The following is a 17,498-nucleotide window of genomic DNA, read 5'->3' on the forward strand; positions in this document are numbered from 1 at the left end:
TCCCACGGATCGAGCTGTTAGCTAGAATAAATCTTTTTCGATTGTGGCGCCAAAGGTAAGTTGTTGACATTAAAGACAAAATTATATATATTTTTTCTAATTTGTTTTACAAATAAACACTTTGCACGAGAGCGGGGATCGACATAAAGGTCATTGAAACTGATCTCCATCAACATGCCGGTCATCTCAGCTCCTAGCGATCTTTGAGAACCTTAGAGCAGCTTAATTTGAGCAAAACTGAGAATACCTGAGAAAAACTGATCCGACTTTTAGCAATCTAAACTGTTCTTAGAACTACTGTTATTGTCAGTATGGGCATGCGACGAAGTTAAAATGGGGAATTCTTTCAACAATACAGACTAGTCGTTGATATGCATTCTGTTTATTTGGTGGCAAAGGAATTTAGAGGATATGCTTTAAGGGGAAATTCTGGTTTTCTGTCTTACTTTTGTTTTACTTAGAGGCCATTTATTTGCCAGTATTGAAAAGTTTGGTTCACATTTATGAAATGTAACAAATTATCATCTGTGGCTTTACAAAGATCTATTTGTGTCGCTTTTACATTCCTGAGTTAATTCGACTCGCAAATGACGTACAAACAACCCAGGTCCAGGAATTGTTGATCCAACTAAAACTATTGCCGCACCATACAGTCAAGGTAATGTTGAAGTATTTGGTACGGCAAATGCAGGTACACAACGTGTGGCAATGTCTCTGTCGACACTTGTTTAAAATTTCAGGAATCCAATAACCTCTTCATCTCACTTGGTTCAAATTATAAACATTGGGAATAATATGTATTCAGCTTTGTCCTTTGTCACAATCATGCAAACAGGGAGTCCTATTTTTGACATATTTGCCTGTTATGGTTATAACTTAAGCTACATTAATTATCAGGTGGCATACAGTGATAGTTATAGTGGTTTGCTAAATAGTGCACTTCCTATAATTTCAGACTTAATTTCCTTATGTTATATCAATGTTAGCTGCCTTTGATTCTTTGCTCATGGATAATTATCATGCATATATTTTAAGGGATCGGCTATTCATCGAGTTACGAGTTGAGTTGAGTTGGAGTTGAGTTTGAGTTGAGTTTGAGTTAAGTTTGAGTTAAGTTTGAGTTAAGATTGAGTTACAGTTTTAGGTGTTTTTCGGAATTAAAACAGGGGCACTCAACGAGAATATAGTTCAAAAGCACTTAAACGTAGCATTGTTAATCGTATTTTAGTATTTAAACGGTAGATATAGGCATATTTTTATCCCCTAAAAATTTTTCATCTGTTCGGATTCCCTAGCTGAAAGTCTAGTGATTGGAAAATTTTAAGGATCAAAACTTACCTTTTCGAAAATTTCAGTCAGAAAAAAAGTCCCCCGAAATTCTAGGTGAGCTGTTAAGGGTAAAAATCCGTTAAAAATGGGCAATCATACCATGTTTTAGATGTTCGAAAATCCTAGGACAGGCAGGCAAGCAAGGAATTTTAAAACAAATGTTCCGAAAATTCTAGATCTCAAATCGTCTTCCGAATAGATATTTTCCGAAAATTGACGTTGGGTGCTCCTGATTAAAAGTAGTGAATATTCAGTACAAGTCACTTCGAAAAGTGTTTTCTCCGCGTTGAAAGATATATTTGCATAAGATTTTGCAAAATGGCATGGCTTTTCCAATGATCAAAACAATCTTATAATTATTACACCTTTCACGGCATCATTCTCGTTGCTGCTGTTAAGTCTATCGACGTCAAAAACGATGTCTTCTTAGAGGGATACATGAGCTTTATTGTTACGCCAGTTTAAGCCGGCCCGGCAGCTATCATGAACCATATTTGTCGTCCGGCATCACAAGAAGAGGAAAACATATGACGAAATGAGCCCGCATTACGCTTCTTGCTCATAACCGCTGAAATTCTAAAATTCAGCACCGAAGTTTTGTGATGTTGGCAGTTAAACGAGCCGAGCATTTAAGTAAGTGAACATGTTTGACCCAGTCACACATGTCGAAAAACCATATATTTCACTGAAAATTTGAAAGAGACAAGATGTTGAAAGTAATGTTTGATTGTTTCGCCTGGCCTTGATGGTATTACATTTTTATTTAAAGTGCTATTAAGGGGTAACTTAAACTGTAAGTTATGAAATTAAATGCATGCTAATCCCTACTTCGGTCCGCTATGACGTCTAGTTGCCTAGCTACAATCCCAGCCAAAAAGATGGTGACACCAATTGATTTGGTGACCCTAGACCTAAACTTGGCTTTTAGGCCTAGGCAGACAAATCGAGGTATTGGGTTACTTTTGAAGACGTAAAACAATGACCTGCAAGTATGAGTGACCCGTCAAACTGAAAGTGACCTTTGTTTTAGAGCCCACCCAATCTCGGTCATACATGTCGGGGACACTTGATGCCACACATAAGTTCACCCCTTCCCCCCTTTTCGAAGTTGTAGGGAAAAAGCCAGGATTGTGTCACGGTGCCTGGTAATGGGTGAGTGTCACGCGCGTTTACTTTGCGACTAGAAAGGTCACGGGTGCGATTCGCATTGTTTTTCGGAATCTATTCTGGCCCCTTTCTAAAATATGACTTGTTACTAATCAGTGAAAACACTATGAAATTGTTATATCCGGGGTCCTAGGTTCGGTGCGCTTGCGTAGTAGGGCTCAGAAAGTGTAGTTTTGTTTTTCTGTTCAGGTTCGGTTCCGTAAGCTGTTCTGTATTCCAGCTCTTGATAAACTTGTACATGATTGACCAGATATAACAGAAATGATGTTTGTTTCGCTCACCTTCTGTTTCCCGTTTCTACATGGTAAGACTTGTGATCTTTGCGTACTCCGGGTTCTGGTCCTCACGCAATGGAATGTTGACAGTTAACCGCGGAGTCGTCGGCAAGCGTTCGAAGAGGTGATCTTTAATTGTTGATTAAAAATTGTCTGCCTGGATGCCTCTCAACCGGTAAAAAAAAAGGTCTACAAACAAGTTCTGAAATTGAAAGTATATCTGAACAAATCACGATAGACATTTCTTTCTGTCTACACTTTTACCATCCTAAAACTTGCACCGCTTTAAATCATGTTGCATAAAGCAGTTTACCGTTATTTCTCATCATTTATTTATTTACTTGTTAATTAATTTTGGTTTTTCGTGCGCGGTTTCTTTTGTTTTTGCAAGTACATAAATGAGAACTGACAAAGGGTCAGTAAGGGAAAAAACGCGTTCCAGGTTCCGGATTCCTGATTTTACATAAACCCTCATGCGGCTCACTGATCATTAAAACCAACGCTGTTGGACGACAAACGGTACGTTTCATCGTTTAGCCGCGGGGGCTATAAGCTGGCTTAAAATCCCATCCTTAGCCTTACAAGAAGACATCTTTTCTGCATCGATAGACTTGATTGCTAGAAGGAACAACCGCGCGCCCATGGCTCAGTTTGTTATGCAGGAGATCGTCAGTTCGACTCCGGCCAGACCCGCAACACTCATGGTCTTAAAATAATTGAAGAGAAAGTGCTGCCTTTGTAATAACATCCGCAAATGGTTAGACTTTCAAGTCTTCGCGAATAAGGACTATAAATCACAGGTCCCGTCTCACAACCTTCAATGTTCATAAACTCTGTGGGATATTAAGATCGCACACACTAGTCGAAAAGAGTACGGTCAGTGTTGTCTGGTCTTTTCATCAGCCTTCTAGTCGGTTTGGCATAATCTTCTGAAGGGATTAATGATCGATGACACCACATAACAGCAAAAGAGGCAGTAGTCAAATCGAAGGAGTCCAAGTGCTAAAACTGTCAAACAAGAATACTACCGTGCATGAAATTTCAAGGTTGTTTTGATCAGGTTAAAACCATTTTGCAAATATACACCTGTGAACTTCACGAAAACGGTGTTTCGTGCTCTTCTCAGTGACTTCTACTTAATATTTATTAGATTTAAGTGCCAAAAATGCCAAAAACCGTAACTCAATATTAACTCAATTTTAACTCAATCTTAACTCAAACTCAACTCAAACTCAACTCAACTCGTAACTCGATCAATAGTCTATCTCTCAACACAGCAGGTTTCGTGTGATACGGTGTTGTCTACAAAATGGCTCCAAATCTTGTTATGATATCTTCTCAAAGCCATTAATAATTCATAAGCCAAAAACAAAAGAAATCACTACCGTGAAGGAAGTTTGGATATGTGGTCCTAATTAGCGTAAAATTTCGCCAACTTTGATCCCAAATATCTCTTAAAATACTGATTCTTTTGAGAGGCAATATCAAACACTCGAAAGAGTGTTTCATCAGATATCCAACCACCTCGAAATCGGTTAATTAAAAAACTCGGCCTTCGGCCTCGTTTTTCAACTCGCTTCTCGGTGTTTGGATATCCGATGAAACACTCCTTCTCGTGTTTGATATATTACATCTCACTCTGCCCCATTGTGTCTTAGACTTGGCAAACTTTAACGTCTGAAAATTAAACCACTGAAAAAGCATTAAATTTGAAGCTTTTTTCAATTTGAATATTGTCATATTGCCCTAAGCTGCGAGAGTTTCAAGTTGATAAAATGACGTGCACAAATAATTCTAACTCGGAGAACGAAACTCAAGTCGGCAGCTCATGCGTTCTCGTGGCCAAATCTTAGAAAATAATTCGTGATACGGGAATCGCCCTTAACAGCCGACACACAAATATCAGACCAGGGATCGCGTTAACGCAGAAATCGTGCATTTTTACGCAAATAAAATCCAAAAAATGCATCATCGAGATTTTAATGCGTCCCAGGACGCAAGGCACTGACTTAAATAACTCACACAACTTGCTTGGATTTGTCAGTATATTCTGTTTTTTGTAAAACTGTTGGAGCGATCTGTGCTCATAATTGAAGTTCTAAGAAATGGGGTTTAAAACATCTAAAAAGGTTAAAACTAAATTTTCGACCGCCTTCTGCGGTCTTCTTCAGAGGAATGTACTCTGCAAGTCACTGAATGAATATATAGCAAAAGACGTCACTGTTCGTTGCTCCTAAGGGAGGAAACCAGTAATGCGTAAACCCTTGGGAAGGGTGCTCTTTCATTAACTCTAGATCTTGTCCAGGAATGAATGTAACGGCTCAAGAAAAAGCCTTTGTAGCCCGGTCCTATGCATATGCATATGCGTCAATATTAATTCCAAGTTGATTACTCTCTTTTTCTCATAATTTGGGACCCCAATTTGGCCAAACATGCGGGTCCCAGGACCCAGATTGGAAAATCCTAGTGCCATCCCTGTCAGAAGAATAATTTGAGTCGAACATTTATAATTTAAAAGTGGCAAGGCGCGCGCAAGCGACCAGCAAAGTGAGCCTATTGTCTTGTTGAAATCTGTCACTTCGAGCTAGTTCTTTGTTGGAAGAACAGTCAGGACGTCCCGTCAATGCTATCCAGTCATTGTGGATACATCAAATACTAATTTTGCACAAAATGTGGAGATTGACACTGATTCGTAGTTAAATTATTTATTATTTATTTATTTACTGCACTTGTAACACGTTTTCTTGATACAAAATTTACTCATCTCAGGCAAAGTATTATTTACATTTGTATAAAACTGCTTCAGGAGAGGAAAAAAACGAAATTATTACAGATAACGTAATTATATACACTATACCACCAATAGAAATAAATGGTATATAGTTAACTATACTAAAAAGGAGATTGACACTGATTCATATATAAATACATTCCAAAATGACATAACCAGGTAAAACATTTGTGAATGTAATCCATAATGTGAATACATTCAAGTTAACAACAATCTCATAGAGAGAATAATATTATATTCTTACCTTTAAATAGTGCTCAATCTACAGAACAGGATATCCCATTCAGTTGCAATATGTAGACTTATAATACTGGAGTACATACCAGCAAGTAAGGAAATCAGTACTGAGCAAAATAGTGTTCAAAAATTGCTTTTTAAATTAATTAATTAAAATAGGATTTTAGATGTGCTGCTTTTTCGATTATAAAGAGGAAGTCATGGTGCGTACCTCGTTGTCTAGACTCTCATCGACAACGGCAAATTAGCCAATCAGATTGCGAGATTACAAGCAATTGTGGTAAAAAAGTATTTTCCAATAATAGATAGGCAGAATTTTCTTACATTGGAATTTGGCTATAGCATGAAGAAATCCTGCATCCTGAGTTGAATGATTATGTTGCTCCGAAACTAGTAATATGGAAAAAAATACATAGCTTATCACCACAAAGATGATCATGCACAAATAAATGTGTACTTTTTAGCAATATCGTGACATTTTAATAGACCTAAGAAAACATAATGTGGGATGGGGGAACATCATTAATGATTCTCATAACTTTATTTTTGAATTTTATAAGCTGTGACAATGGGTTTTCATAATCACTACCCCGCAACATAGAGCCATATAGTAAATATGGCTAAATAAGCGAATAATAGACATTGATTAGACAATGTTTACTGACAATGCTTAACCTTAATTATGACATTAATTTTACTAATTTTGTTACAAATATAATGAATATGATCATGCCAGGAAAGGTAATGGCCAATATAGATACCATACCCAAGTATCTTAAGATTGAAACTGGTTCAAGGCATTGACCAGCTAAGTTTAATGAAGGAAGTAAGTTGAAATTTACTTTCTGATGAGGATTGAAGATAAGATAATACTGATATTTAGTTGTCTTTAAATTTAAGTAATGGTCCGGCTAAGAAGCAGGCAGAAAAACAATAGCCCGCGGCAATAGCGTCGGTTAGTTAAAATGTGCCAACATTTTTAATCAAATTAAGTTCGGCTGTTCCCATTGGTGTAAGCAGCTAAAAGCGCGAAATTTGAATTTCAATGAAAAATGTAATCGACTTGCCGTCTAAAAAATTAGATTCTGTTTCGTAGAACAAATCATTATGCCTTCAAAAACTATGTTTGTAAATATCGTCAAGATTCTATGCGCCATTTGATTGGCGCATAGAACAATGCCCAAATTTGGCCGAGAGACAGAGATCAAGGGCATGGGGAAGAAGAAATCCAAAAAAGGCTTTTTTTTCATTTTTTTCTCATCTTTTTTCGACATTTTCCGATATTAGCCAATCAGATGCCTCGATTGGAGTGAAGTTAAAAATTAATATTTCGCAGCTTCTAAGTACTTTTGCCGCTGGGCTGCCTGCTTCTTAGCCGGACCATTACTTAAGGTTAATAAACACTTGGCAGTTCACAGCTATTGTGAATTAGAAGTTCATCTATATAAAATATCTGATGACAAGCATTGATGTGCCAACCACAGGAACAAAAGAACCTTTTGTTTCAACAGCCAGTGAGCCTCTGGTTGGCACATTAATGACGATAGGTAAACAATAAAATTAATTATCTTCCCTATAGTGTTTTGACATGCTGCATTGCACAGGTTTTCCCTCCACATGATGTACAATTTAAACAAATTGCTATTTACAGGGTGTCAAGTAGGTAAAATGGTCAGAAAATGAGAAAATCGGGGGGGGGGGGGGGGGTTTAACCTAAAAGTAGGAACAAAATACCAGCATTTGCACGTGAATAGGAAAAGTCATGGAAATGCCTAATTGAAGTCATCATTGAGAGGTTCAAAATTATTGTTTTTAAATCAACATGAAGTGCAAGCTTACTACATTTTCTCCGGCCATGAGCACAAAAAATACATAATTTTACCTGAAAAACCAGCGAATTTAAAAGGCTCAGAATAATAGGAAATAACAGTAGGCTGCACATTCATCAACTACCTACAAGTTACTACAGTACCCTCATTATCTACCCTCCGATTTCAATCCATGGCGATTTAGCAAATCCTCCACACACGTTGCTAATTGTAACTAGAAGGAACTGGTGAAGAAGACGTACACAACGCTGGCATTTCGTATAATGTTTCTGTGGACAAGAAGGAAAATAAAATACACTAATTTTTTAAAGGACATTTAATAGGGTGCGATAGCTTATGGCTTGAGATTATAAACAAAAGAAAAGGAATCGCGAATTCATCTTACCTTAGTAGACTTGACAGCAAGGCCTCGAACAACCACCTCAATCGATCGATCTATCACAACATTCAGTAACATTTAACTCGGAAAAATCAATTATGCATGAAGCCACGGGCGAAAAATCGATCACGCGAAAGTGAAAGACTTGAAAGGAATCAGCTTCTACCACTGAACTACCGCTATTCCGACAGAAAAAAAGTTGTACACGTCGCTGCTGCTATAAAAATCCCAAGAGCTTGTAATCGAACAAGACATCTTTGGCCGCCATTTTGTTTGTTATTTCGCGCGCGCGCGCGTGAAAAAACCTGGGTACAAGCAAAACAATCAACCAATCAGACAAAAGTCTCCTTTGTTGTTTGGAACCTTGTCCCCAGGGCTCCCCAGGGGCTCTTCTCGCCCTACTATGCCTTTCTTGGTCGCCATTTTCTTTCGCCCGTTTACACTTCCCTTGCCTCACGATCTGCCCCTGGGTCTCCGAGGATGGTTCTGGAGGCGACTTTCCATTACTGCAACTACAGTCGAGATGTGTGCTTATCCCTGTAGGGATTGTTAAGACTATCCTAGAAGGTATATTTAGCTGCTTTGATTTTCATTTTGGTAACGGATTTTGGAAATAGTGTCCCTCAAGTTTCTTCCGGTTTTAAATAGTGATGATTTCACCTGTGACCACCCTGCGAGCAGAGCCTCCTTTTGTCTTTTTCTTTACTGAGGAGGAGAAAAGTAGGCTCTGCCCGAATCGCGCCAACTCTCTGAAGCCGCCGCAGCCCGAACTTCTGGACTACTCAATCTTGTTTTCTCTCGTCAAACCGGTTATTCAAGTGCGAGCGTCCCTTTAGTGACAAAACCGATGGTTATAATTGAGCCCGCTATACCATGAAAAACCAAGATGGTGGCGAGATCTGGCATATTAGACTTGGGTTCGAGACTGTATCCTGGCAACATGCAGGGCATATTCAATAAAGATCTTACTTGATTCATGCAGAGCCTTTCTCGAGAACGCCAAAATCGAGCAAGCAAAAGAAAGGCTCTGCTTGCAAGGTGACCTGTGACGAGATACATTGTAGACCACGGACGATCTGTAAAGTAGTTTTCATTTTACCCAAAAAAGCGATGGATAGCACATCCTTCTGTTGGAAAATTAATTGCTTGTAATAATTTGAGAACCAAGAGCTCTTTATCACCATCGGCATTTTTCTTGCATTTTGCCTTCGGGTTCGAGCATTTTCAACCAGGCGGCTGTACGCAGAAACTTGTTTGCTTCTTTTGCAGTGGCAATTTAAACTTACTTGACATTTCCTCCTGCTTAAATGTTCCTTTACCGATCCATTTTTTAGTGTTAGAGTCTCGCAGAGAAAGATCAAGTGAGAGCTCAATTCAAAGTTTCTCTCACTATGCTTCATTTTGACTTAGCATTTGAATTTTGTGAGAGTCTGAGAAGTTTCATGTACTTGGTATTTGAAAAAATTGAACATCACAGATTAAGCGAAACCACTACAAGGGTACACCCTAATGTATCCCTCTGATTTCTTAGGCCCGGTTCAGATGCCGTACTTCACGTGACCTGAATTGACTTCAATGAATAATTTTAAGTTCATGTGAAGTACGGGGTCCGAATAAATTCAGAATGACCGGTACATGTATAATTCTGATCGGCTAAGCAATTTTCCCCGCCTGGCTTAGCTGGGAATTACAGCTGTGGAGCGGCCTTTATCCAGACACCGTACTTCACATGAGCTGAATCAAATGCAGAAATTATTACAACTTTGCAATTTTTTTGAGTCATTGTATGCTTCTGTGGAATTTCGGCGCAATTAAGTTAAGCTTCTGAATCAATTCAGACACTACAAGAGCTACCTGAATTGGCTCCCAAGAATTTTTACAACTTTGCTGATAGTTCTATCTCACATTGCTAATTACTATTCTACAAAAAAAAATGGGGGTCTCTGAGTTCATTTGTGAGATATAAGCAAGTAAAGATGAAATATAGGGTGTTTTTGAAGAGCTTTCATGTTGCCATGGTAACCTATTACGTTACAATAGTGGGCGCATTTTGTTAAACAATTGGTGTTTCAAATGGAACCATAACATAGCTGTTACGTGATAAAGTATAGTAGTTATAACCCTTCTAATGAAAAGGTCTCAAAAAGTGGTGAAACTGGTTCAATCCACCTTAAAGGCCCACTTTCAACTGACAGGCATTGTGTGCCTCGGAACAATTTTCATATATGAAAATTCCACCTGAATCCGAGATTCATCCAATTAGATCGCTGCGATAAGAAATGTGAATTTCCATAACAAAAACAAATGGTTGAAAAGCCTGTCGGTTGAAGGTGGGCCTTTAAGCTTGGCATAGACGTTAATTTCCAGTGCATCTTTGATTGATCTCTTTAGTTTGGCACAAACAAGCTAGAGCATCTAAATGCTGGCACATAACTGTCTGCTCTCCTCAGGGGATTTTCCATGGGGGAGAGTGTGCAAAAAAATAATTTGGACTTGCAAACCATGAGTGGCAGAGTGGTTGTTGCAATGGGAGGCAGTGTGATGAGTTCATTGTGGGCTGGACTTGTAATCCAGAGTTTCTGGCTCCAGCCTCACTCTGACCACTGGCTGAAGTAGATGGTTGTAATTGTTTAATATTTCATTGACCCTGAAAACGTTAATTTGTAGACAATTAGTCATGTGTTTATAATCATTTTAAATTACTGGTTGCTGATGAAAATAGTATATGAAATGAATCATATATGAACTGCGGATATGAAATCAAGTGAAGCTATGATCTTCGCAGTTATGAGAGCAATTTTTGCAATTGCGCAGAGAAGCCTGAAAAATTCAGGACTTCAACGGGGTTTGAACCCGTGACCTTGCGATTCCGGTGCGACGCTCTAACCAACTGAGCTATGAAGCCACTGACGTTGGGAGCAGGTCATTTTTTTTTTGCTGACCTTAATGTGCTCTAAACTTGAGCACGTGGTATGGTAATGTGATACTGCTCAGCGGATACCTTGTTTTGACAGGTGTCAATTGACCATAATGTGGATGGTCATCACTTCTTTCCATCCCTCAAACTGACATTTCCCTTTTTATTCAACTTATACGACGTACAGTCTACTTTAGACTTCAAATCTACTTCAACGAAACAAAGATTTTAAACAAGCTGAGAAGATTCACAATAGGCGAGGCAAAGAGTTGAACCCGGATCGATGGCTTCACCTTGCAGTTTCGGATATCCACTAGACTAACGAGACAACCACAGTAGCTCCCAACATCAGTGGCTTCATAGCTCAGTTGGTTAGAGCGTCGCACCGGAATCGCGAGGTCACGGGTTCAAACCCCGTTGAAGTCCTGAATTTTTCAGGCTTTTCTATGCAATTGCAAAAATTTCTCTCATAACTGCGAAGATCATAGCTTCACTTGATTTCATATCTGCAGTTCATTATGATTCATTTCATATACCATTTCATCATTGATTCATTCCTCACGGGACCATTAGAACCCACAAATGACCAGCTCCCAACGTCAGTGGCTTCATAACTTTATAACTGCAAAGATCATAGCTTCACTTGATTACTGGTAGCTGTTGTTATGGTCCAGGGCACTGCAGTAAGAGTACAGAAAGAAAGGTTTTTACTGTACTGGCACTTACTGGTTTGGTAAGAGATACCCACATTTTCTTATGTAATGTTAGTTGGACTTTCTGTGCTCATTAATATCAAGTCTAAACTGTTGGTCATTGCTTTATTTCACCCCATAAACTTCCATGTTTGGATAATGACAAAGAGGTGTGATGAAAGTTGTTATTTTTTCATTCTTTGCTTGTGCAGTCTAGAAAGTAAATATTAGGCAAATTTGTGCAAACATGACTTGTCCATTGCCCATGCACCACTAAGCACTGACGTCCTAAACTTTTGCCAAAATTACCATATGTCAGGATGAGCATTTGGCTGTAAAATAATTATGGTAATTGCTGTTAATACTCAGTGTCTATATTGTAAACCATTTCAGTGGTCTGTCAATTGGAATTGGAATCATGTCACAAGGACTACTTGTTGAAGCAGAGGAGATTTTTGCCCAAAGCAAGGAAGCACTGGACATTACTCTTTTAGGGAGTGAATGGAATTCATCGGCTGGGGGGTTGTCAACATTAAACAGAGAGCTTGCAATTCATCTGTCACAACAGCCAAATGTCAGAGTTTCTCTGTTGGTCCCAGAGGGTGCTTGTACAGATGAAGACAAAAAGGAAGCCCAAAATTTTGGGATTAATGTTCTTCATGCAGAGCAACAACCAGGCTTCAGTGAACCTCTTGACTGGTTGGGCTTCCCACCTCAAGATCACAGAATGGATGTTGTTGTCGGCCATGGTGTGAAACTTGGCCGGCAAATTAAGGTCATAAAACGGTCTCCACAATTCCAAAACTGTAAATGGGTGCACGTAGTGCATACTGCTCCAGAAGACCTAAGCAAATATAAGGGTTATTATAATCCTACTTCAAGAGGTGAACAGAAGCACTGGGATGAGGTTGGTCTTTGCAAATATGCTGACCTTGTTGTTCCAGTGGGACCAAGACTTAGAAGGGCTTACTCTTCCTATTTGCAGGGGTGTAAGAAGGTAGAGGATATTTTTGAAATAGCTCCTGGTCTATTTGATAGGGAATTTGGGCATTTAGTCCAACAGGCCAAAGTTGAGAGTGATGATGATTTTAAGGTGTTGTTGTGTGGACGTGGAGATGTTGAGGACTTTGAACTGAAGGGATATGACATTGCTGTTCAGGCATTTGCTGATCAACGCCTGAAAGGAAAACTTTATTATCTTCTGTTTGTGGGTGCCCCTGATGGGAAGCAGGAGGAGGTCAGGAGAAGACTTCTCGTCTGTGGAATTACAGATCAACAGCTGACAGTGCGAAAATTTGTACAGAACCGGGCAAGAATGAAGGATCTCTTTTGTGAAGTCGACCTTGTTATCATGCCATCAAAATCAGAGGGATTTGGTCTTGTTGCCCTTGAAGCTCTATCGGCTGGTTTACCAGTTCTTGTAGGGAGTAATTCAGGATTTGCTAGAGCAATAAAGAGCATTCCCTTAGGAGTATACAGCATAGTTGATTCAGAAGATCCAGGTAAATGGGCTGAAGCAATTGTGGGTGTCAGTGAAAGACACAGAGTGTGCCTTGAAGAAAGCAAATTCCTGAGAGAAGCTTATGGCAAGGAGTACTGTTGGAAAAAACAATGTGAAGAATTTGTTGACAAGTTATGGAGTATGGTTCATGGTATGGTAATTAATATCTATTTTCATCTTTATTTATTTATTTTTTTAATATATTTAATCAATCATCTATAATTTATTTGCCATTATAATACGAAATTGTAATTACTGGTATATTAAACTTAAAACATATATGAAGTGGCGAGGACACCCGTAAAAAACAATAAGGCTTATACTAAGAGGTCTCCTTGGTGATACGTGAATAAGAAATCTGGTTTCCATGTTTCAGTTCCCAGAGGACCTTTTGCCCTTTGGGTTGGAAGTTAGGGGCAGATTCATTTTCAGACAGAACATTGATCCTGATTTAGAAAACCGCAAGAATTCTGTCCTTTCATGTGGGTGTGGTCGCCAAAAGTAATGATTAGCACGTTGTCCAAAGGTTAAGGGCTTGAAATTGCGACTCACTGGTTGCCAATGCGACCAAAAATTGAGTGCTGGTGACTAGGTTTTCAGAACTGGTCGCCAGCTGGCGAATCACATTTTGTCTGATAACCCAGGATAAACAGTAGACAACTTTTGTATTTGAATCCTATCATGATGAAATCGTTCGGAACTGGTAGCTAGAACAAGACTCATCTTTCTTTCCCCATTAAAATAATGTATATATACTACAAGAAAATCGGTTTGTCAATGTTAATAGCACAAATGTACTTCGATACTTCGATCACGGTGTTTACTACGCGCCATATTGTTTCAGCGGCTTCATGGGATCGTGGGCGCACTTAAACATCGTATGCTTCTAGCCGGTTACGTGAATTTTGCGCCCGGAATACGAAGATTCAGCCAGAAGGTTAATTGAAAATTTAAATCCATCGTCAGTTGTGAATGCTGAAAATGTAGATTTAGCCATATTACCGAAGGACCTCCTCGGAACTAGCTTGATATTGATAATGAACCTGAATATCGCATAATAAGTTTGAAATTTGCATGGAACCTTAAAAAAGAAACCTGTACCCTTAACGTAAAGTGGGTTAGAGAACTTGTCCCCTCTGTTAGAAAGCGAACACCTGCAAAATTGACTGCACAAGGTGATTAATTCATGGAAATAAATATTGGTAGAAAAGTATGTTAAGAAACCCAAGTTCCTCTGATTCTGGAGGCTACTGAAACCATATACGAGCCTTTCCTTTTATCTTGGTCGGAGACTGGTACGAGAATTGTGGTTGTGTGGGGGCCTAGGCCGAGCAATTGTAGTATTGGGTTTAGTTGCGATAAAGTTACTATCAATCTCAGACGTCCGTGGACAAGGGTTTTTTTCAGCCCACTTCACTGACCGTTGATTTCAGTCTGCGGTTGAAAAATTCTGATCACGTGATAACATTTTTTGTGGCTCTGCGGTTAAGAAAATACCGACCACGTGGCGCTTTTCCTTTTTTCTTCCCACGGCCAAGAAAAGAAAAAAAACTGAAGAAAAGTTTCCACCTGCTTCTTACTTCCTCGGACAAAGCTTTTAATGGGTTACCCGTAATAGCTTTGGCTGGTTTTACTCACCGTCAATATCGTTTCGCGCTTTTCCCTTTCGGGAGAGTAACAGAAAATGGCATCACGAGATCGGTAAAGCCACAAAAAATGTTATCAGGTGATCAGAATTTTTTATCCGCAGACTGAAATCAACGGTCCGTGAAGTGTGCTGAAAAAAAGCCTTTGTCCACGGACGTCTGAGATCGATAGTAAGTTGCTTGCCACAACTGCATTTTGAAGAGGTGAAAAGCAAGGATAAAGGACCCATGTTTGCCTTGCTATGGAAAACATGGACTGTGCTTTGCTCCATTTCAAATAACCTTAAAGAACACCGCCACCAAACTAAAGACAAAGCCGAAAACAACAATGGCTTTAGAGATCTTTCTCGTGCTGGTTTTTTTTAAATTATGACTTTCTTTGCATGCAAAGTTGGCGACCAAATTTTCTCCATTAGTCGCCAGGTGGCACCTGAGCAAGTTAATTTCAAGCCCTGTAGGGGCTGTCCTCCCCACAAGCCGCCTTGCTCCAATTATAAAGTACATCCTATTTAAAGTTTCCCTTGGGGATTGTGTCCCTTTGTTGAGGCCATTAGCTAGAATAATAAAATTATAGGACTATGACAGGGAGACTTAATCATATGAAATGTGACTAGTTTTACATGTACAAAATGGTTTTGAAGGTCTGCTGTAAGAGGATAAAAGATGCACGTACATGTAATTGTACGATACAGGTATCACACATTTACCGTGCAATGGTGGTTCAGTTGGTTGAGCATTGGGCTGCCATGCGGGAGGTCATGATTTTGACTCCAGCCAGACCAACACTCAGGGTCGTAAAATAAGACTTTCAAGTCTTCTCGGATAAGGACTATAACCCATAGGCCCCTTCTCACAACTTTTCCTGTTAATCAAGACTGTTGGACATAAAAGAATCCACACTCTGTTTGTGAAGAATAGGGGGAACCCCCCCCCTCCCCCCCCCCCCCTTCCCCGTGTTGTGGTCTGTCCTCATTTGAAGTACATGTGTTGGTTGGATTGGTGGGTGGGTGGGTGAAATTGAATATAGACTCAGATAGCAGCTGCCAGGGATGCCTTTACAAGATGTCCTTTCTCACCCTAGAGAAAGAATGATATTTACTGTAAACCGCCATGAGTCTTTGCGCCATGAGTCTGAGGAGTCAGGGTGGTTTAGTGGTCATCAACCGTGCCTCCCATCTCTGCGACCCGGGTTCAACTCTGGCTCGGGTCTTATGTGGGCTGAGTTTCAGTCGATCTCAATCTGACTCCGAGGGTCTTTCTCCGGGTACTCCGGCCTATTCCACCAGGCTGTGGTGGTGTGCTCCGAGGTCATACATGGGTCGTGTTCAGGGCTGAGCGCCTAGCTGGCAGCACAGCTCCTTCGGTCCGACCTCGTTGAGCTGCGCCCTTAGTAATTCAGTCTCCAATTGCGAGAAAGGGCGATTAGCAGGTCAGATATTATTATGATATGCGTGGTAGAAAAAACCTAAACCAAACCAATCCGCAATGCATGTACACAAGATAAATATTACTGTATGCCATATTTTAATATATACCAGCTGCATAATATTGTGCCAGAAAAATTCAGAATAAACATCCTAATTAACCACTAATAAAGCTAAAAGTAATACGTACAGTTAACTGTAAATAAAGTCAATAAGGATTAGAAGTGTTTTCATCAAGAATGAAAATATTTTAAGCCAGTTGCACATAAAGCACCCCCAGTCGGCAAGTAAAATTGTCTTTTGTTAGCCTTAGGTGGGGAAGTGTTAAAAGTGTTAAAGGGGACAGGGCTTTTAAGTGGGCGTAGATGTTTGACCCATTCACACCTAAAGTGCTCCATCCTCATCTCCAGAGCCCACTTTTCATTTTGTCACCCCCAAAAACATGGACTCAGTGACCACAGCCAAAAATATGCACAGTCGTGGTAATGGTATAATATTGTAGCCATTGATGACTGTTGTTTCAAATTTCTGAAAATGGTCAGCTGGACTTCCTGCTTTGGCTGTGGCCAGAGTCAGTGTTCTTGGCGTGGACCAAAAGAAAAGAAAACTCTGGGGATGAGAATGAACGTGCCCCCAATTGGTGAGTAAAATAGTCTGCTGTTAGCCAAAGGACCATAAAATCTACAAGTCTCACTCTTAGGTGGGGAAGGGTTAAGTTCCTAATCCTTGGAAATAAGAGTTTATTTGGGGAGCTAAAAACACTTGTTTAATATTCAGTACAATGTGTCCCATTTTTTAAATGGCTCCAATTTAAATTTCTAATTCCTTTTTTTATTTACTAGTCAAAGTTGATATTCAAAGAATCATCCAATGACTGTGTAATTGGTCTCTTTATCAGAGAGTGCTACTTGTCAAGACTCAGCTGCAGATAACTTGGTTGAACAACAGCCTACAGGAGCAGTGACTTCAAACAGAGAAAATGCAAACGAGTCAGGCCAAAGAAAAAGTTCAAAATCCAATGCCGAGGAAGGTACACTACAGTAGTTTTTGTGTTTTGCTTCTCACAGCTACATTGAACGCCAGTATACAATTTATTTTAAAGTTTAAGGTAAGGTTATACATGGTCATGTATGAGCTATACAACATTTAAAATGTGATGTAATGTAATGTGTGTGTATGTTATTTAAAAAATAAAATTTAATGCTTTAGAGGTGCTACATTACCTTTTTCAGGGTTCTCATTAAGTGCCGGCTGCCGGCTAAAAAACCGGCTACTTTAAATTTAGAGCCGTCTACTTTTCGGTCATAAACT

The 17,498-nt window shown here is 39.5% G+C and overlaps 1 protein-coding gene across 1 annotated transcript in view; it reads left to right on the forward strand.

Moving 5' to 3' along the window:
- The first annotated feature begins 8,405 nt into the window (after positions 1-8,405).
- The window catches only part of LOC137983628 (uncharacterized), a 38,732-nt gene continuing 29,639 nt past the window's right edge, over positions 8,406-17,498 (forward strand). The window contains exons 1-3 of the mRNA XM_068830777.1: positions 8,406-8,574; positions 12,010-13,268; positions 17,086-17,217. Coding sequence (XP_068686878.1) covers positions 12,035-13,268; positions 17,086-17,217 — 1,366 coding nt within the window. The 5' untranslated portion in view covers positions 8,406-8,574; positions 12,010-12,034. The remainder of the gene's footprint in view (positions 8,575-12,009; positions 13,269-17,085; positions 17,218-17,498) is intronic.

Source organism: Montipora foliosa, chromosome 13 (genome assembly GCF_036669935.1).
Source record: "Montipora foliosa isolate CH-2021 chromosome 13, ASM3666993v2, whole genome shotgun sequence".
Classification (NCBI taxonomy): Eukaryota; Metazoa; Cnidaria; class Anthozoa; order Scleractinia; family Acroporidae; genus Montipora; species Montipora foliosa.